The sequence below is a fragment of the Hyperolius riggenbachi genome, chromosome 8, assembly GCF_040937935.1.
Source record: "Hyperolius riggenbachi isolate aHypRig1 chromosome 8, aHypRig1.pri, whole genome shotgun sequence".
NCBI lineage: Eukaryota > Metazoa > Chordata > Amphibia > Anura > Hyperoliidae > Hyperolius > Hyperolius riggenbachi.
This window is the reverse complement of record NC_090653.1, coordinates 294,047,301-294,067,995: the sequence shown is the minus strand read 5'-3', so window position 1 is coordinate 294,067,995 and position 20,695 is coordinate 294,047,301. Positions and strand designations below refer to the sequence as shown.

General features: G+C 47.9%; 1 protein-coding gene across 1 annotated transcript in view; it reads left to right on the top strand.

Annotated features, from left to right (window-relative positions):
- ZWILCH (zwilch kinetochore protein) overlaps positions 1-20,695 on the top strand; it is a 132,525-nt gene that overhangs the window by 76,198 nt on the left and 35,632 nt on the right. Inside the window, exons 11-13 of the mRNA XM_068249159.1 lie at positions 6,852-6,957; positions 13,731-13,810; positions 19,943-20,099. Of these exons, the coding sequence (XP_068105260.1) occupies positions 6,852-6,957; positions 13,731-13,810; positions 19,943-20,099 (343 nt within the window). The remainder of the gene's footprint in view (positions 1-6,851; positions 6,958-13,730; positions 13,811-19,942; positions 20,100-20,695) is intronic.

Sequence of the window (20,695 nt, the reverse complement as noted above, 5' to 3'; positions counted from 1 at the left end):
TTTTTATTGCAAAAACATTTTCAACATGATTGCCCTAACTAAAACACTGCATCCCCGCCGCTGAAATCTAACTAAACCCCCCCCCCCCCCCCCAAACTCCCCGGGCACATCGCATGCAGCGCTTCCGTGAGAGGCAGCGCTTTTAGCTGCAGCTCTCCCTCTACACGCTTTGGCTCTGCCTCTCAGCGCATATCTCCGCCTCTCCCCGCCCCTCTCAGTGAAGGAAGACTGAGGCGGGCGGAGGCGGAGATACGTACTGATAGACGTGTGGAGAGGCAGAGCTGCAGCTGAAAGCTCTGCCTCTTACGGAAGCGCTGCATGCGATGTGCCCGGGGAGTTTGGGGGGATTTAGTTAGATTTCAGCGGCGGGGATGCAGTGTTTTAGTTAGGGCAATCATGTTGAACAGGTTTTTGCAATAAAAACCTGAATTTTCTGAGACTTCAGAGTCTCTTTAAATATTTATGTCAAGAGGGTATAACACTTAATTAACTATGGGCTTATAATTAGGGATGGACGCAAAACTGAAAAAAAATGCACCTTTATTTCCAAAATAAATTATGTCCCTATCACAATGTTTGGCGCCAATATTTTAATGGTGTAATAACCAGGACAAATTGGCAAATAAATTACATGGGTTTTTTTTTTTTATATTTAAAGTTTTATTAGAATAGGTTCAGTCAATATACATAAAACAAACATTATATACGTATAATTATCACATAACCGTACAGGCTTTTCTGAGAAGATACCCATTATGTATAATGTGATTAAAAACCAACAATTTTCTCAATGACTCTTATTGTGCCTGCATGTATAATTATAAAACCAAACTTTTCTCAATAGAACCTTAATAAGCATAATATCCCCCCAATGAAAGGAGAGGGTGACAGTTAAGGCACTCCCCTCCTAACCCCGTAGATAAAAAGAAATAGAAAGAGAAAAAGTAAGAAAAGAGACTAAAAGAGAACTAAGAAAGGGAAAGTCAGCCATAGGGCAAAGAACCAATTATTACATGATAACGTATGACTTGTATTTAGAAAGATATATTACCCCAAACCCTGGAGAAAGTGGACATCTTATCCTGGAGTTTAGCCGTCAGATATTCCAAATTATAAACATATTTTAATCGGACCTGGAGTTCTGCTATTGTAGGAGATTGAACATCCTTCCAATGCCTAGAGATCAAACAGCGAGCTGCTGATAGAAAATGATTTGTTAACCTGGATGAAGAGCTTTTGAGTTTAGGTATGGGTTTAGCAAGCAGGCAGATCCATGGATCAAGAGGAACCTCTATGTCAGCATGTCTTTTTATGAATGATATAACCTCCGACCAAAAAGATTGGATTTTAGGGCAGTCCCACATAATATGGTGTAAAGAACCAATATCTCCACAGTTCCTCCAGCATGCCGAAGAGATTGAGGGGAGCCATTTGTTGAGACGTACCGGGGTTTTATACCACAACATCATAATTTTGTAGATGTTCTCCTTGGTTTGGACACAGATGGATGATTTAGCTGCATTCTGCCATATCTTCGACCAGATGTCTGGTGTGGTTGTGGTGTGGAAAGCTTGATCCCAATATTGCATGTATTTATGTTGAATCTCAGGGTAGAATATCTTAGGGTCGTTAAGCCACGTATACAGCATAGAAATTAAGCCTTTTTGCTTGGGGCCTCCCTCCCAGATGGACTCTAAATCTGTTTTTTTTGGGAATTCCAGAGTAGAGGATATTGTACTTATAAAGTGGCGGATTTGAAGATACTGTAGGAAATAAGCATCTGATAAGTTCAGTCTCTCTTTTAGTATGTTAAATGAGTATAACTTTCCAGTGAAAGGATCCAGTAGATCTCTAATACATTGAATGTGTTTAAGCTTCCATATCGAGTTCTCTGCTGTATTTAAACCAGGGGGAAAGTTAGGGTTACCAAATACAGGAATATAGCTAGAATTTTTAGAAAACAATGACACTCGTTTCCCTAGAGAAGACCATAGGCGAACATTAGATGATATTGAAGAATATATTTGATACGCTGGAAATCTATTGCCCAACATACCCCACAGTAGTGCACTGGGATGATGTGGTTTAAGAACATGAAATTCCATTTGAGCCCACCTAGCATGTGGGCCACGTTCCCACCATGCAACCATTTGCCTAACCTGTCCAGCAATATAGTAGTTGTATAAATTTGGGACCGACAGTCCCCCAGCATGTTTTTGGAGAGTAAGGATAGATCTTGCAATGCGGGGGGGTCTGCTGTGCCAAATGAATCTGAAGAGTGATTTTTGCAGAGGGAGCAAAAAAGATTTAGAGATCCAAAAAGGTATTGCTGAAAAGACATATAATAATTTTGGGGAGGGAGTTCATTTTAAAAGCAGCCATGCAGCCAAACCAAGAGATATGATAGTCTTCCCATTTACGTAGATCGGTGATTACCTTATTGATTATGGGAGTGACATTACATCTGATGAGATTAGAAGTGTGTGTGGTGATTTGAATACCTAAATACTTTAGACTGGCGTTTTGCCATTTATATGAGAAATTGGACTTTAAAGTGTTCATTATTTGTGCAGGGAGATGAAAAGGTAGCATTTCGGATTTACTAGCATTTATTTTATAGTTGGACAGTGCTCCATATCTGGAGAGCTCTGCATGCAACACTGGGAGGGAAATGATAGGGTTTGTTAAGGACAGTAGGACATCATCTGCATATAGCGATATTTTAAAGGTAGATTTACCTATTCTAATACCGGTGATATCAGGGTTGTCCCTTATCCTCGCGGCCAACGGCTCTATAGATAAAGCAAAAAGCAGAGGGGACAAGGGACAACCCTGTCTAGTCCCGTTAGAAATTATAAAGTAATCGTTGGGGTCAGTGTAAGGTATCTTGAGAGCTACGCTTGGCTTTGAATACAGTTTATGAATGGCATTTAGAAAAATGCCCTCTATTCCCATTTTATCCAAAGTTTGGAACAGAAAGTCCCAATTAAGCCGATCGAAAGCTTTTTCTGCGTCCAGTCCCAAAAAAACTGACGATAATTTATGGAAGTTAATATGGTCTACCAAGTTTATTGCTCTACGGATGTTATCCCCTGCATATCTACCTGTTATGAATCCCACTTGATCAGCATTAACTAAAAATGGCATCATAGGAGAGAGTCTGTTTGCTAAAATTTTTGTGAAGATTTTCAGGTCGGCATTTAAGAGTGAAATTGGTCTGTAATTGGACATTTCCAGTGGGTCCCTGCCTGGTTTAGGAATGAGGACCATGTGCGATTGTGTCATGGTTGGAGGTATAGATTCTGCTCCCATGAAGCCATTAAAAAGGGTGGTTAATTTAGGAGTGAGGATAGACTTGAACTTTTTATAATAGGCCACTGAAAAGCCATCTGGCCCTGGAGCCTTGTGCGGTTTTAAATTTTTAAGGACCTCAAAAACCTCCTCGCTCTCTATGTCCCTATTAAGGGTTTCTAGTTGAGCTGGTGTGATACTGGATAGCCTGCAGGAGCCTAAATACTTAGATATATCATTTATTATAGGTTTCTGCTGTCGGGTTGAGTCCATTATGTTGTAAATAGATTTTAAGTAATCTTTAAATAAAGTGGATATTATTCGCAGGTCATAGTGGGTGGAGCCTCTTTTATCTTTTAATGCGAAAACTGCGTTTCTGGATTTTATATCTCTCAGTTTTTTTTAGCGAGTATAGTATGTGCCCTATTGCCTTTTTCATAAAATAGCTGTTTAGTGAACAGAAGTGCTTTTTCTACTCTAGCAAATTGCAGATCAGATAGTTCTTTACGTTTAGATTCTAATTGGGTATAGATTGTTCTATTTGGGTGCTTTTTATGGCTTTCTTCTAATTCTAGAATGTTATCAAGTAAACTAGTGATTTTACTTTGGTGTTCCTTCTTTTTGGCACTAGCGATACCTATCAGTTTCCCTCTGATACAGGATTTATGGGCCTCCCATACTGTAGAAAATTGAGGAACGGATCCCTCATTGATTTCAAAATAAAATTTAAGGCTTTCCTCAATACCAAGTACTGTTTCTTCATCAGTTAAGATGCTGTCATTCATTCTCCAAACTGAAGGTGTATGGGGACTACGTGCTAGGTTAAGAAGCAACTCTACTGGGGCGTGGTCAGACCACATTATTGGGCCTATTGTAGATGCGGTTAATGATGAAAGCAAGTGTGGGGATATGAAAAAATTGTCAAGTCTCGAGTATGTGGATGAGGTGTGTGAGAAGAAGGTGAAATCTAATTCAGTTGCATGCAGAACTCTCCAGGCATCCAGATATCCAAATTGTTTGAGTAGTAGTCTAAATTGGCGTGAGGTCTTACAGATAGTAGGAAATGAGAGTGGCTGGAGTTCAGATTTCCTGTCTCTTGTAGGTGAAATTATTAAATTAAAATCCCCTCCCAGAATTATATTAGGACATCCCAATTTCTCAATTTTTACGAGTGTTTTTTCAATAAATTGCAGTTGGTGGTCATTAGGGGCGTAGATGGAGGCTAAAACCAAATGGATTCCATGTAATGTACCTTGAACAATAAGATAACATCCCCTGGGATCACTGTGCACCTTAGAGACTATGAACGGGCATTTGTGATGTATTAAAAGGGCTACACCTGTTTTTTTTAACATTAGCACTAGCTAGATATGAAACAGGGTATTTTTTGCTTTTTAAATATCCAGGCTTCTGTGATGAAAACCTAGTTTCCTGTAAAAATACAAAATCTGCATTAGATCTCTCTAGGTCTTTTAGAGCTAGGTACCGTTTGCGTACCGAATTTAATCCTTTAGTGTTTAATGTTAACAATTTCACCATTGTAATTTATGTGAAGGTATTTCATCTTGAATGCCTGGATCCCAGGGGAGGTCTAATCGGACATAAGCATAATCTATTTGGTAAGCCCCATAGCTGACAGAAAGAATAGGACAGAAAGAAAAAGTAAAGGACAGAAAAGAAAAAGAGAAGTAGATACCCTGGGGGTAGGAGACCCCCTTAAATGACAAGCATAGACTGTTACATTTGCATATTGCCATAGAGCCTGTGGAAAAAAATATAGTTAGCAATAACAAGCAGAATGCAAATGACCTTTTAGTAGTAACCTTAATAATTAAGTATGCAAGGGTGCTTGTATCCCCTGCTTGGACGCGACCCACTTCGCGCCATATGGAAGGTAGCATGAGGACAACGTTAGAGTCCGGCCGGTCAGGCTTATCCTGGCTAGGCCTTAGCTAAAATTCTGAAGTAGGGAGTTCTCCGCATGGTTATTAATGAATGGGAACAAAGTAAGCCTCGGAGATGTTACTGTCAATCAGGTGGACAAGTGATCATGAGAATCCTCAGTAGGAAGAGTCGGGGACACATTTCCTTTTGGTTTGTTTTGGACAGATTTTGTGACCTTCGGCATGCTGAGACCAAGTCCCTTTAGGAGATCTGATGCGTCATCCGGGTTTGATATAGCGTGGTATTTGCCCTCCTTTATAGCTATTAGTTTGAATGGGTACCCCCAGCGATATTGAATCCCCTTATCTCTTAATAAGGTGGTAACCAGTTTCAGTTTGCGGCGTTTTGCCAGCGTGATTGGGGAAATGTCACTAAAGATCTGTATATCATGATCTTTGAAAGTATAGTATGACATGTTTCTTATTGCTGTGGATATGGCGTCTTTTGCCTCAAAATAGTGAAAACGAGCCACAATGTCCCGCAATAAAGGAGCTCCCTCAGGCCTAGGGCCTATCGCTCTATGCGCTCGATCAAAGCGCCACATAGACTGGGCCACATCCGGGCAAATGGTGCTGCATAGCTCGGTTAAGTAAAACTTAATGTCCGCAGGTTTAACCGAATCAGGGACCCCCCTGAATCTTAAATTGGATCTGCGATCTCGATTTTCATGATCCTCCTGGGCTCTTTGCATATCTGCCACTGTGTCTGAAGGCTTACCATTCTCTTCTTCAAGCTGGGTACAGCGTTTTTGTAAGTCCTCCACGTCCAGCTCTACCCTCGAGGTGCGGGCCGCCACCGAGGCAACCTCGGACCGAAGGTCAGCTAGTGCAGCCAAAACTGCATCTTTTACAGTCGAGGAGATTCTTCCTTGGAAGTCCGCAAAGCAAGTTTCCAGTACCTGCCTTGTGACGAAGTCAGCGGAGTCTCCCTTCTGAGCCTTAGACGCCATCTTAGGTTGGGCTGTGTGCTGTGCCGGCCTCAGGAAGTATGAGTCCAGATTGTGGTTGTCAGGGGCTGTCAGCCTCTTGGATCGTCTCATACGGGATCTGCAGGGCTTCACGAGCTAAATTCCGGTATGTCCAGTCTTGTTGCGCGGCTAATGCAGTAGAACGAGGGCTTTGTAGTACGGCCACGCCACGGAGCACTTAGCCTAAGCAGCCATCTTCGTCCGCGCCGCGCATGCGCCCAAATTACATGGGTTTTAATAACGGTAGCATGCATTATTTAAAAACTATAATGGCCAAAAACTGAAAAATAATGATTTTTTTCCCCAATGTTTTCCTATTTTCCAATTGAAACACCTTTAGAATCAAATTCTTGGCATAATGTCCCACCTAAAGAAAGCCTAATCAGTGGCAAAAAAAAACAAGATATAGTTCATTTAATTGCGATGAGTAATGATAAAGTTATAGACGAATGAATGGAAGGAGCGCTGAAAGGTGAAAATTGCTCGGATGCTGAAGGGGTAAAACTCCTCAGTGGTGAAATGGTTAATATGTGTACTGCACAATACGGGAATTGTTAGTTTATTTTTACTATCATTCTGGGAGCCAGAAGTAGGCCTTTAATGCTAATTGCGGTTCTCACGGGTGAAAACATTCTTTATGTCATTATAGAAAGTAAAGAGTGACACGGCAGCAGTGGACAGCTCCATCCACTTTTTTGTTTCAGAACGCGGAGACCTGGACTTCACGGAGATGTTGTGGTGCCGGATGAGAAACAGTACGTGCCGCCTGCTTCTGCTTCATATCCACGGCCACTGCCTCCTCCTGCTTCTGCTTCATATCCACGGCCACTGCCTCCTCCTCCTCCTGCTTCTGCTTCATATTCTCAGCCACTGCCTCCTCCTGCTTCTGCTTCATATTCTCAGCCACTGCCTCCTCCTGCTTCTGCTTCATATCCACGGCCACTGCCGCCGCCTGCTTCTGCTTCATATCCACGGCCACTGCCTCCTCCTGCTTCTGCTTCATATTCTCAGCCTCTGCCTCCTCCTGCTTCTGCTTCATATTCTCAGCCACTGCCTCCTCCTGCTTCTGCTTCATATTCTCAGCCACTGCCACCTCCTGCTTCTGCTTCATATTCTCGGCCACTGCCTCCTCCTGCTTCTGCTTCATATTCTCAGCCACTGCCTCCTCCTGCTACTGCTTCATATTCTCAGCCTCTGCCTCCTCCTGCTTCTGCTTCATATTCTCAGCCACTGCCTCCTCCTGCTTCTGCTTCATATTCTCAGCCACTGCCTCCTCCTGCTTCTGCTTCATATCCACGGCCACTGCCTCCTTCTGCTTCATATTCTCAGCCACTGCCTCCTCCTGCTTCTGCTTCATATCCACAGCCACTGCCTCCTCCTGCTTCTGCTTCATATTCTCAGCCACTGCCTCCTCCTGCTTCTGCTTCATATTCTCAGCCACTGCCTCCTCCTGCTTCTGCTTTATATTCTCAGCCACTGCCTCCTCCTGCTTCTGCTTCATATTCTCAGCCACTGCCTCCTCCTGCTTCTGCTTCATATTCTCGGCCACTGCCTCCTCCTGCTTCTGCTTCATATTCTCAGCCACTGCCTCCTCCTGCTTCTGCTTCATATTCTCGGCCACTGCCTCCTCCTGCTTCTGCTTCATATTCTCAGCCACTGCCTCCTCCTGCTACTGCTTCATATTCTCAGCCTCTGCCTCCTCCTGCTTCTGCTTCATATTCTCAGCCACTGCCTCCTCCTGCTTCTGCTTCATATTCTCAGCCACTGCCTCCTCCTGCTTCTGCTTCATATCCACGGCCACTGCCTCCTCCTGCTTCTGCTTCATATTCTCAGCCACTGCCTCCTCCTGCTTCTGCTTCATATCTACAGCCACTGCCTCCTCCTGCTTCTGCTTCATATTCTCAGCCACTGCCTCCTCCTGCTTCTGCTTCATATTCTCAGCCACTGCCTCCTCCTGCTTCTGCTTCATATTCTCAGCCACTGCCTCCTCCTGCTTCTGCTTCATATTCTCAGCCACTGCCTCCTCCTGCTTCTGCTTCATATTCTCGGCCACTGCCTCCTCCTGCTTCTGCTTCATATTCTCAGCCACTGCCTCCTCCTGCTTCTGCTTCATATTCTCAGCCACTGCCTCCTCCTGCTTCTGCTTCATATCCACGGCCACTGCCTCCTCCTGCTTCTGCTTCATATCCACGGCCACTGCCTCCTTCTGCTTCATATTCTCAGCCACTGCCTCCTCCTGCTTCTGCTTTATATTCTCAGCCACTGCCTCCTCCTGCTTCTGCTTCATATTCTCAGCCACTGCCTCCTCCTGCTTCTGCTTCATATTCTCGGCCACTGCCTCCTCCTGCTTCTGCTTCATATTCTCAGCCACTGCCTCTTCCTGCTTCTGCTTTATATTCTCAGCCACTGCCTCCTCCTGCTTCTGCTTCATATTCTCAGCCACTGCCTCCTCCTGCATCTGCTTCATATCCACGGCCACTGCCTCCTCCTGCTTCTGCTTCATATTCTCAGCCTCTGCCTCCTCCTGCTTCTGCTTCATATTCTCAGCCACTGCCTCCTCCTGCTTCTGCTTCATATTCTCAGCCACTGCCTCCTCCTGCTTCTGCTTCATATTCTCGGCCACTGCCTCCTCCTGCTTCTGCTTCATATTCTCAGCCACTGCCACCTCCTGCTTCTGCTTCATATTCTCGGCCACTGCCTCCTCCTGCTTCTGCTTCATATTCTCAGCCACTGCCTCCTCCTGCTACTGCTTCATATTCTCAGCCTCTGCCTCCTCCTGCTTCTGCTTCATATTCTCAGCCACTGCCTCCTCCTGCTTCATCTGCTTCTGCTTCATATTCTCAGCCACTGCCTCCTCCTGCTTCTGCTTCATATCCACGGCCACTGCCTCCTTCTGCTTCATATTCTCAGCCACTGCCTCCTCCTGCTTCTGCTTCATATCCACAGCCACTTCCTCCTCCTGCTTCTGCTTCATATTCTCAGCCACTGCCTCCTCCTGCTTCTGCTTCACATTCTCAGCCACTGCCTCCTCCTGCTTCTGCTTCATATTCTCAGCCACTGCCTCCTCCTGCTTCTGCTTCATATTCTCAGCCACTGCCTCCTCCTGCTTCTGCTTCATATTCTCAGCCACTGCCTCCTCCTGCTTCTGCTTTATATTCTCAGCCACTGCCTCCTCCTGCTTCTGCTTCATATTCTCAGCCACTGCCTCCTCCTGCTTCTGCTTCATATTCTCGGCCACTGCCTCCTCCTGCTTCTGCTTCATATTCTCAGCCACTGACTCCTCCTGCTTCTGCTTCATATTCTCAGCCACTGCCTCCTCCTGCTTCTGCTTTATATTCTCAGCCACTGCCTCCTCCTGCTTCTGCTTCATATTCTCGGCCACTGCCTCCTCCTGCTTCTGCTTCATATTCTCAGCTTCTGCCTCCTCCTGCTTCTGCTTCATATTCACGGCCACTGCCTCCTCCTGCTTCTGCTTTATATTCTCAGCCACTGCCTCCTCCTGCTTCTGCTTCATATTCTCAGCCACTGCCTCCTCCTGCTTCTGCTTCATATTCTCAGCTTCTGCCTCCTCCTGCTTCTGCTTCATATCCACGGCCACTGCCTCTTCCTGCTTTTGCTTCATATCCACGGCCACTGCCTCCTCCTGCTTCTGCTTCATATTCTCAGCCACTGCCTCCTCCTCCATCTGCTTCATATTCTCAGCCACTGCCTCCTCCTGCTTCTGCTTCATATTCTCAGCCTCTGCCTCCTCCTGCTTCTGCTTCATATTCTCAGCCACTGCCCCCTACTGCTTCTGCTTCATATTCTCGGCCACTGCCTCCTCCTGCTTCTGCTTCATATTCTCAGCCACTGCCTCCTCCTGCTTCTGCTTCATATTCTCAGCCACTGCCTCCTCCTGCTTCTGCTTCATATTCTCAGCCACTGCCTCCTCCTGCTTCTGCTTCAAATTCTCGGCCACTGCCGCCTCCTGCTTCTGCTTCATATTCTCAGCCACTGCCTCCTCCTGCTTCTGCTTCATATTCTCAGCCCCTGCCTCCTCCTCCATCTGCTTCATATTCTCAGCCACTGCCTCCTCCTCCATCTGCTTCATATTCTCAGCTTCTGCCTCCTCCTGCTTCTGCTTCATATTCTCGGCCACTGCCTCCTCCTGCTTCTGCTTCATATTCACGGCCACTGCCTCCTCCTGCTTCTGCTTTATATTCTCAGCCACTGCCTCCTTCTGCTTCATATTCTCAGCCACTGCCGCCTCCTGCTTCTGCTTCATATTCACGGCCACTGCCTCCTCCTGCTTCTGCTTCATATTCTCAGCCACTGCCTCCTCCTGCTTCTGCTTCATATTCACGGCCACTGCCTCCTCCTGCTTCTGCTTCATATTCTCAGCCACTGCCTCCTCCTGCTTCTGCTTCAAATTCTCGGCCACTGCCTCCTCCTGCTTCTGCTTCATATTCTCAGCCACTGCCTCCTCCTGCTTCTGCTTCATATTCACGGCCACTGCCTCCTCCTGCTTCTGCTTCATATTCCCAGCCACTGCCTCCTCCTGCTTCTGCTTCATATTCCCAGCCACTGCCTCTTCCTGCTTCTGCTTCATATTCTCAGCTACTGCCTCCTCCTGCTTCTGCTTTATATTCTCAGCCACTGCCTCCTCCTGCTTCTGCTTCATATTCTCAGCCACTGCCTCCTCCTGCTTCTGCTTCAAATTCTCGGCCACTGCCGCCTCCTGCTTCTGCTTCATATTCTCAGCCACTGCCTCCTCCTGCTTCTGCTTCATATTCTCAGCCACTGCCTCCTCCTCCATCTGCTTCATATTCTCAGCTTCTGCCTCCTCCTGCTTCTGCTTCATATTCTCAGCTTCTGCCTCCTCCTGCTTCTGCTTCATATTCACGGCCACTGCCTCCTCCTGCTTCTGCTTCATATTCTCAGCCACTGCCTCCTCCTGCTTCATATTCTCAGCCACTGCCTCCTCCTGCTTCTGCTTCATATTCTCAGCCACTGCCTCCTCCTGCTTCATATTTATATTCTCAGCCACTGCCTCCTTCTGCTTCATATTCTCAGCCACTGCCTCCTCCTGCTTCTGCTTCATATTCTCAGCCACTGCCTCCTCCTGCTTCTGCTTCATATTCCCAGCCACTGCCTCCTGCTTCTGCTTCATATTCTCAGCCACTGCCTCCTCCTGCTTCTGCTTCATATTCTCAGTCACTGCCTCCTCCTGCTTCTGCTTCATATTCTCAGCCACTGCCTCCTTCTGCTTCTGCTTTATATTCTCAGCCACTGCCTCTTCCTGCTTCTGCTTCATATTCTCAGCCACTGCCTCCTCCTGCTTCTGCTCCATATTCCCAGCCACTGCCTCCTCCTGCTTCTGCTTCATATTCTCAGCCACTGCCTCCTCCTGCTTTTGCTTCATATTCTCAGCCACTGCCTCCTCCTGCTTCTGCTTCATATTCTCAGCCACTGCCTCCTCCTGCTTCTGCTTCATATTCTCAGCCACTGCCTCCTCCTGCTTCTGCTTCATATTCCCAGCCACTGCCTCCTCCTGCTTCTGCTTCATATTCTCAGCCACTGCCTCCTCCTGCTTCTGCTTCATATTCTCAGCCACTGCCTCCTCCTGCTTCTGCTTCATATTCCCAGCCACTGCCTCCTCCTGCTTCTGCTTCATATTCTCAGCCACTGCCTCCTCCTGCTTCTGCTTCATATTCTCAGCCACTGCCTCCTCCTGCTTCTGCTTCATATTCTCAGCCACTGCCTCCTCCTGCTTTATATTCTCAGCCACTGCCTCCTCCTGCTTCTGCTTCATATTCTCAGCCACTGCCTGTTCCTGCTTCTGCTTCATATTCTCAGCCACTGCCTCCTCCTGCTTCTGCTTTATATTCTCAGCCACTGCCTCCTCCATCTGCTTCATATTCTCAGTCACTGCCTCCTCCTGCTTCTGCTTCATATTCTCAGCCACTGCCTCCTCCTGCTTCTGCTTCATATTCTCAGCCACTGCCTCCTCCTGCTTCTGCTTCATATTCTTAGCCTCTGCCTCCTCCTGCTTCTGCTTTATATTCTCAGCCACTGCCTCCTCCTGCCTCTGCTTCATATTCACGGCCACTGCCTCCTCCTGCTACTGCTTCATATTCACGGCCACTGCCTCCTCCTGCTTCTGCTTCATATCCACAGCCACTGCCTCCTTCTGCTTCTGCTTCATATTCTCGGCCACTGCCTCCTACTGCTTCTGCTTCATATTCCCAGCCACTGCCTCCTCCTGCTTCTGCTTCATATTCCCAGCCACTGCCTCTTCCTGCTTTTGCTTCATATTCACTGCCTCCTTCTGCTTCATATTCACCTCCTGCTTCTGCTTCATATCCACAGCCACTGCCTCCTCCTGCTTCTGCTTCATATTCTCAGCCTCTGCCTCCTCCTGCTTCTGCTTCATATTCTCAGCCACTGCCTCCTCCTGCTTCTGCTTCATATTCTCAGCCTCTGCCTCCTCCTGCTTCTGCTTCATATTCTCGGCCACTGCCTCCTTCTGCTTCATATTCTCAGCCTCTGCCTCCTCCTGCTTCTGCTTCATATCCACGGCCACTACCTCTTCCTGCTTCTGCTTCATATTCTCAGCCACTGCCTCCTCCTGCTTCTGCTTCATATTCTCAGCCACTGCCTCCTCCTGCTTCTGCTTCATATTCACAGCCACTGCCTCCTCCTGCTTCTGCTTCATATTCTCAGCCACTGCCTCCTCCTCCTGCTTCTGCTTCATATTCTCAGCCACTGCCTCCTCCTGCTTTTGCTTCATATTCTCAGCCACTGCCTCCTCCTGCTTCTGCTTTATATTCTCAGCCACTGCCTCCTCCTGCTTCTGCTTCATATTCTCAGCCACTGCCTCCTCCTGCTTCTGCTTTATATTCTCAGCCACTGCCTCCTCCTGCTTCTGCTTCATATTCTCAGCCACTGCCTCCTTCTGCTTCATATTCTCAGCCACTGCCTTCTCCTGCGTCTGCTTCATATTCTCAGCCACTGCCTCCTCCTGCTTCTGCTTCATATTCTCAGCCACTGCCTCCTCCTGCTTCTGCTTCATATTCTCAGCCACTGCCTCCTCCTGCTTCTGCTTCATATTCTCAGCCACTGCCTCCTCCTCCATCTGCTTCATATTCTCGGCCACTGCCTCCTCCTGCTTCTGCTTCATATTCTCAGCCACTGCCTCCTCCTGCTTCTGCTTCATACTCTCAGCCACTGCCTCCTCCTGCTTCTGCTTCATATTCTCAGCCTCTACCTCCTTCTGCTTCTGCTTCATATTCTCAGCCACTGCCTCCTCCTGCTTCTGCTTCATATTCACCTCCTGCTTCTGCTTCATAGCCACAGCCACTGCCTCCTCCTGCTTCTGCTTCATATTCTCAGCCACTACCTCCTTCTGCTTCTGCTTCATATTCTCAGCCATTGCCTCCTCCTCCATCTGCTTCATATTCTCAGCCATTGATTGTAGCAGCATGACTGTGTTTGTACTTTCATACTGTCATGATGTGTTTTATAGTTTGTATTTTTTCTGTTATTGAAGGTGTCACCTGCTACAAAGATGTTGCCAGCTGCTTTTCTCTGGTCATTCAGTCTTTGCGACATGGTGACGTACATCCTTGGGTAAGTATGCCAGTGTTTGTCCGCATACAACACTACTGCTGCAGATGGTAATGCACCATGTACTCTACTCTGCAAGAGAAATGTTGTAAAATCAGGGCAGCATTCTATTTTGTGGGGCTTTTTTCTTCAGAATACCCAAGTAGCTCATGGGTGGGGACCCAGAACCACTAGCGAAGTATAAAGGCTTATAAGAGGCGAAAACCACTCCTGCTAAAAAAGCAATGCTGAGTATAGTTTGCCTTCTTAAAACAGAAAATATTTGTGAAAATGCAGCTGTAAGCTAAATGCACACGTATGGATCTATATATTAAATCTTAACCATACTTACCTTTACTATTTCCATTTAACATATATGTAACCTATAATTCAGACAGTTCATATTGGTCTCCAAGGCCTTTTTTTTTTTTCTTTTTCCTGTTTTTATGTCTCACCTCTCCATCCTTATGTCCACACGCTCTCCCTTGTCTAGGTGTCTCACCTCTCCATGCTTATGTCCACACGCTCTCCCTTGTCTAGGTGTCTCACCTCTCCATCCTTATGTCCACACTCTCTCCCTAGTCCAGGTGTTTCACCTCTCCATGCTTATGTTCACACTCTCTCCCTTGTCTAGGTGTCTCACCTCTCCATCCTTATGTCCACACTCTCTCCCTGGTCTAGGTGTCTCACCTCTCCATGCTTATGTCCACACTCTCTCCCTTGTCCAGGTGTCTCACCTCTCCATGCTTATGTCCACACGCTCTCCCTTGTCTAGGTGTCTCACCTCTCCATCCTTATGTCCACACTCTCTCCCTTGTCTAGGTGTCTCACCTCTCCATCCTTATGTCCACACTCTCTCCCTGGTCTAGGTGTCCCACTTCTCCATGCTTATGTCCACACTCTCTACCTTGTCTAGGTGTCTCACCTCTCCATGCTTATGTGCACTCGCTCTCCCTTGTCTAGGTGTCTCACTTCTCCATGCTTATGTACACGCTCTCTCCCTTGTCTAGGTGTCTCACCTCTCCATGCTTATGTCCACACGCTCTCCCTTGTCTAGGTGTCTTACCTCTCCATGCTTATGTACACACTCTCTCCCTTGTCTAGGTGTCTCACCTCTCTATGCTTATGTCCACACTCTCTCTCCCTTGTCTAGGTGTCTCACCTCTCCATGCTTATGTATACATTCTCTCCCCTGTCTAGGTGTCTCACCTCTCCATGCTCATGTACACACTCTCTCCCTTGTCTAGGTGTCTCACCTCTCCATCCTTATGTCCACACGCTCTCCCTTGTCTAGGTGTCCCACCTCTCCATCCTTATGTCCACACTCTTTCCCTTGTCTAGGTGTCTCACCTCTCCATGCTTATGTCCACACTCTCTCTCCCTTGTCTAGGTGTCTCACCTCTCCATGCTTATGTCCACACGCTCTACCTTGTCTAGGTATCTCACCTCTCCATCCTTATGTCCACACTCTCTACCTTGTCTAGGTGTCTCACTTCTCCATGCTTATGTCCACACGCTCTCCCTTGTCTAGGTGTCTCACCTATCCATGCTTATGTCCACACTCTCCCTTGTCTAGGTGTCTCACCTCTCCATGCTTATGTCCACACTCTCTCCCTTGTCTAGGTGTCTCACCTCTCCATGCTTATGTCCACACTCTCTCCCTTGTCTAGGTGTCTCACCTCTCCATGCTTATGTCCACACTCTTTCCCTTGTCTAGGTGTCTCACCTCTCCATGCTTATGTCCACACTCTCTCTCCCTTGTCTAGGTGTCTCACCTCTCCATGCTTATGTCCACACGCTCTACCTTGTCTAGGTATCTCACCTCTCCATCCTTATGTCCACACTCTCTACCTTGTCTAGGTGTCTCACTTCTCCATGCTTATGTCCACACGCTCTCCCTTGTCTAGGTGTCTCACCTATCCATGCTTATGTCCACACTCTCCCTTGTCTAGGTGTCTCACCTCTCCATGCTTATGTCCACACTCTCTCCCTTGTCTAGGTGTCTCACCTCTCCATGCTTATGTCCACACTCTCTCCCTTGTCTAGGTGTCTCACCTCTCCATGCTTATGTCCACACTCTCCCTTGTCTAGGTGTCTCACCTCTCCATGCTTCTGTCCACACGCTCTCCCTTGTCTAGGTGTCTCACCTCTCCATGCTTATGTCCACACTCTCTACCTTGTCTAGGTGTCTCACCTCTCCATCCTTATGTCCACACTCTCTACCTTGTCTAGGTGTCTCACCTCTCCATGCTTATGTCCACACCCTCTCCCTGGTCCAGGTGTCTCACCTCTCCATCCTTATGTTCACACTCTCTACCTTGTCTAGGTGTCTCACCTCTCCATGCTTATGTCCACACTCTCTCCCTTGTCTAGGTGTCTCACCTCTCCATGCTTATGTCCACACTCTCTCCCTTGTCTAGGTGTCTCACCTCTCCATGCTTATGTACACACCCTCTCCCTGGTCTAGGTGTCTCACCTCTCCATGCTTATGTACACACCCTCTCCCTTGTCTAGGTGTCTCACCTCTCCTTGCTTATGTCCACACGCTCTCCCTTGTCTAGGTGTCTCACCTCTCCATGCTTATGTCCACACGCTCTCCCTTGTCTAGGTTTCTCACCTCTCCATGCTTATGTCCACACCCTCTCCCTTGTCTAGGTGTCTCACCTCTCCATGCTTATGTCCACATGCTCTCCCTTGTCTAGGTGTCTCACTTCTCCATGCTTATGTCCACACTCTCTCCCTTGTCTAGGTGTCTCACTTCTCCATGCTTATGTCCACACTCTCTCCCTTGTCTAGGTGTCTCACCTCTCCATGCTTATGTCCACACACTCTCCCTTGTCTAGGTGTCTCACTTTTCCATGCTTATGTCCACACGCTCTCCCTTGTCTAGGTGTCTCACCTATCCTTGCTTATGTCCACACTCTCTCCCTTGTCTAGGTGTCTCACCTCTCCATGCTTATGTCCACACTCTCCCTGGTCTAGGTGTCTCACCTCTCCATGCTTATGTCCACACTCTCCCTTGTCTAGGTGTCTCACCTCTCCATCCTTATGTCCACACTCTCTCCCTTGTCTAGGTGTCTCACCTCTCCATCCTTATGTCCACACTCTCTCCCTGGTCTAGGTGTCCCACTTCTCCATGCTTATGTCCACACTCTCTACCTTGTCTAGGTGTCTCACCTCTCCATGCTTATGTGCACTCGCTCTCCCTTGTCTAGGTGTCTCACTTCTCCATGCTTATGTACACGCTCTCTCCCTTGTCTAGGTGTCTCACCTCTCCATGCTTATGTCCACACGCTCTCCCTTGTCTAGGTGTCTTACCTCTCCATGCTTATGTACACACTCTCTCCCTTGTCTAGGTGTCTCACCTCTCTATGCTTATGTCCACACTCTCTCTCCCTTGTCTAGGTGTCTCACCTCTCCATGCTTATGTATACATTCTCTCCCCTGTCTAGGTGTCTCACCTCTCCATGCTCATGTACACACTCTCTCCCTTGTCTAGGTGTCTCACCTCTCCATCCTTATGTCCACACGCTCTCCCTTGTCTAGGTGTCCCACCTCTCCATCCTTATGTCCACACTCTTTCCCTTGTCTAGGTGTCTCACCTCTCCATGCTTATGTCCACACTCTCTCTCCCTTGTCTAGGTGTCTCACCTCTCCATGCTTATGTCCACACGCTCTACCTTGTCTAGGTATCTCACCTCTCCATCCTTATGTCCACACTCTCTACCTTGTCTAGGTGTCTCACTTCTCCATGCTTATGTCCACACGCTCTCCCTTGTCTAGGTGTCTCACCTATCCATGCTTATGTCCACACTCTCCCTTGTCTAGGTGTCTCACCTCTCCATGCTTATGTCCACACTCTCTCCCTTGTCTAGGTGTCTCACCTCTCCATGCTTATGTCCACACTCTCTCCCTTGTCTAGGTGTCTCACCTCTCCATGCTTATGTCCACACTCTCCCTTGTCTAGGTGTCTCACCTCTCCATGCTTCTGTCCACACGCTCTCCCTTGTCTAGGTGTCTCACCTCTCCATGCTTATGTCCACACTCTCTACCTTGTCTAGGTGTCTCACCTCTCCATCCTTATGTCCACACTCTCTACCTTGTCTAGGTGTCTCACCTCTCCATGCTTATGTCCACACCCTCTCCCTGGTCCAGGTGTCTCACCTCTCCATCCTTATGTTCACACTCTCTACCTTGTCTAGGTGTCTCACCTCTCCATGCTTATGTCCACACTCTCTCCCTTGTCTAGGTGTCTCACCTCTCCATGCTTATGTCCACACTCTCTCCCTTGTCTAGGTGTCTCACCTCTCCATGCTTATGTCCACACTCTCTCCCTTGTCTAGGTGTCTCACCTCTCCATGCTTATGTACACACCCTCTCCCTGGTCTAGGTGTCTCACCTCTCCATGCTTATGTACACACCCTCTCCCTTGTCTAGGTGTCTCACCTCTCCTTGCTTATGTCCACACGCTCTCCCTTGTCTAGGTGTCTCACCTCTCCATGCTTATGTCCACACGCTCTCCCTTGTCTAGGTTTCTCACCTCTCCATGCTTATGTCCACACCCTCTCCCTTGTCTAGGTGTCTCACCTCTCCATGCTTATGTCCACATGCTCTCCCTTGTCTAGGTGTCTCACTTCTCCATGCTTATGTCCACACTCTCTCCCTTGTCTAGGTGTCTCACTTCTCCATGCTTATGTCCACACTCTCTCCCTTGTCTAGGTGTCTCACCTCTCCATGCTTATGTCCACACACTCTCCCTTGTCTAGGTGTCTCACTTTTCCATGCTTATGTCCACACGCTCTCCCTTGTCTAGGTGTCTCACCTATCCTTGCTTATGTCCACACTCTCTCCCTTGTCTAGGTGTCTCACCTCTCCATGCTTATGTCCACACTCTCCCTGGTCTAGGTGTCTCACCTCTCCATGCTTATGTCCACACTCTCCCTTGTCTAGGTGTCTCACCTCTCCCTGCTTATGTCCACACCCTCTCCCTTGTCTAGGTGTCTCACCTCTCCATGCTTATGTCCACACGCTATCCCTTGTCTAGGTGTCTCACCTCTCCATGCTTATGTCCACACTCTCTCCCTTATCTAGGTGTCTCACTTCTCCATGCTTATGTCCACACTCTCTACCTTGTCTAGGTGTCTCACCTCTCCATGCTTATGTCCACACCCTCTCCCTTGTCTAGGTGTCTCACCTCTCCATGCTTATGTCCACACCCTCTCCCTTGTCTAGGTGTCTTACCTCTCCATGCTTATGTCCACACTCTCTCCCTGGTCTAGGTGTCCCACTTCTCCATGCTTATGTCCACACTCTCTCCCTTATCTAGGTGTCTCACTTCTCCATGCTTATGTCCACACACTCTCCCTTATCTAGGTGTCTCACTTCTCCATGCTTATGTCCACACTCTCTACCTTGTCTAGGTGTCTCACCTCTCCATGCTTATGTCCACACACTCTCCCTTATCTAGGTGTCTCACTTCTCCATGCTTATGTCCACACTCTCTACCTTGTCTAGGTGTCTCACCTCTCCATGCTTATGTCCACACCCTCTCCCTTGTCTAGGTGTCTCACCTCTCCATGCTTATGTCCACACCCTCTCCCTTGTCTAGGTGTCTTACCTCTCCATGCTTATGTCCACACTCTCTCCCTGGTCTAGGTGTCCCACTTCTCCATGCTTATGTCCACACGCTCTCCCTTGTCAAGGTGTCTCCCCTCTCCATGCTTATGTCCACATGCTCTCCCTTGTCTAGGTGTCTCACTTCTCCATGCTTATATCCACACGCTCTCCCTTGTCTAGGTGTCTCACCTCTCCATGCTTATGTCCACACTCTCTCCCCTGGTCTAGGTGTCTCACTTCTCCATGCTTATGTCCACACTCTCTCCCTTATCTAGGTGTCTCACCTCTCCATCCTTATGTCCACACCCTCTCCCTTGTCTGGGTGTCTCACCTCTCCAGCCTTATGTCCACACTCACTCCCTTGTCTGGGTGTCGCACCTCTCCATGCTTATGTCCACACTCTCTCCCTTATCTGGGTGTCTCACCTTTCCATCCTTATGTCCACACCCTCTCCCTTGTCTAGGTGTCTCACCTCTTCATGCTTATGTCCACACCCCTCTTCCTTGTCTTTATCTAACTTTCTCCTCCCTCTATCTGTAGATCCACCGCGGGAGCAGCAGCACCCTCAGCAGGTTGATTCAACAGTCGTACCATGGAGACATGCCAAGCGTCATCCTCTCAGGCCTAACTCCTATCCGCATGTTGCTGGAGATCGGCTTGGACAAGATGAAGCGAGATTACGTGAACTGCTTCATAGGTTGGTTCATGCTGCTTTTTCTCTTAATAAATCCCTAATTCAGCGCTGTGTGAAATCGATCCTGATTTGTAATGCACAACGTTTAGTACACTGGCCATTTTTAAAAAAAAAAATATTTTTATTACCTGGGCTGTAGTGCTGCTGTGGGAGGAGCTGAGAGGGGCCTATAGTGCCTCAGTGGGAAGAGCTAAGAGGGATGTGTAGTGCTGCACTAAAAGAGAGATACCTCAAGGACCGCAATCCAGGAGGAGTGACCCAAGAGTTCCACCTAATCCTGAGATACCTCTAGGACCACAATCCAGGAGGAGTTACCTGAGAGTTCCATCTAATCCTGAGATACCTCAAGGACTGCAATCCAGGAGGAGTGACCCAAGAGTTCCACCTAATCCTGAGATACCCCAAGGACCACAATCCAGGAGGAGTGACCCGAGAGTTCCACCTCATCCTGAGATACATCAAGGACTGTAATCCAGGAGTAGTGACCCAACAGTTCCACCTAATCCTAAGGTTACCCCAAGGACCGCAATCCAGGAGGAGTGACCCGAGAGTTCCACCTAATCCTGAGATACCTCAAGGACCGCAATCCAGGAGGAGTG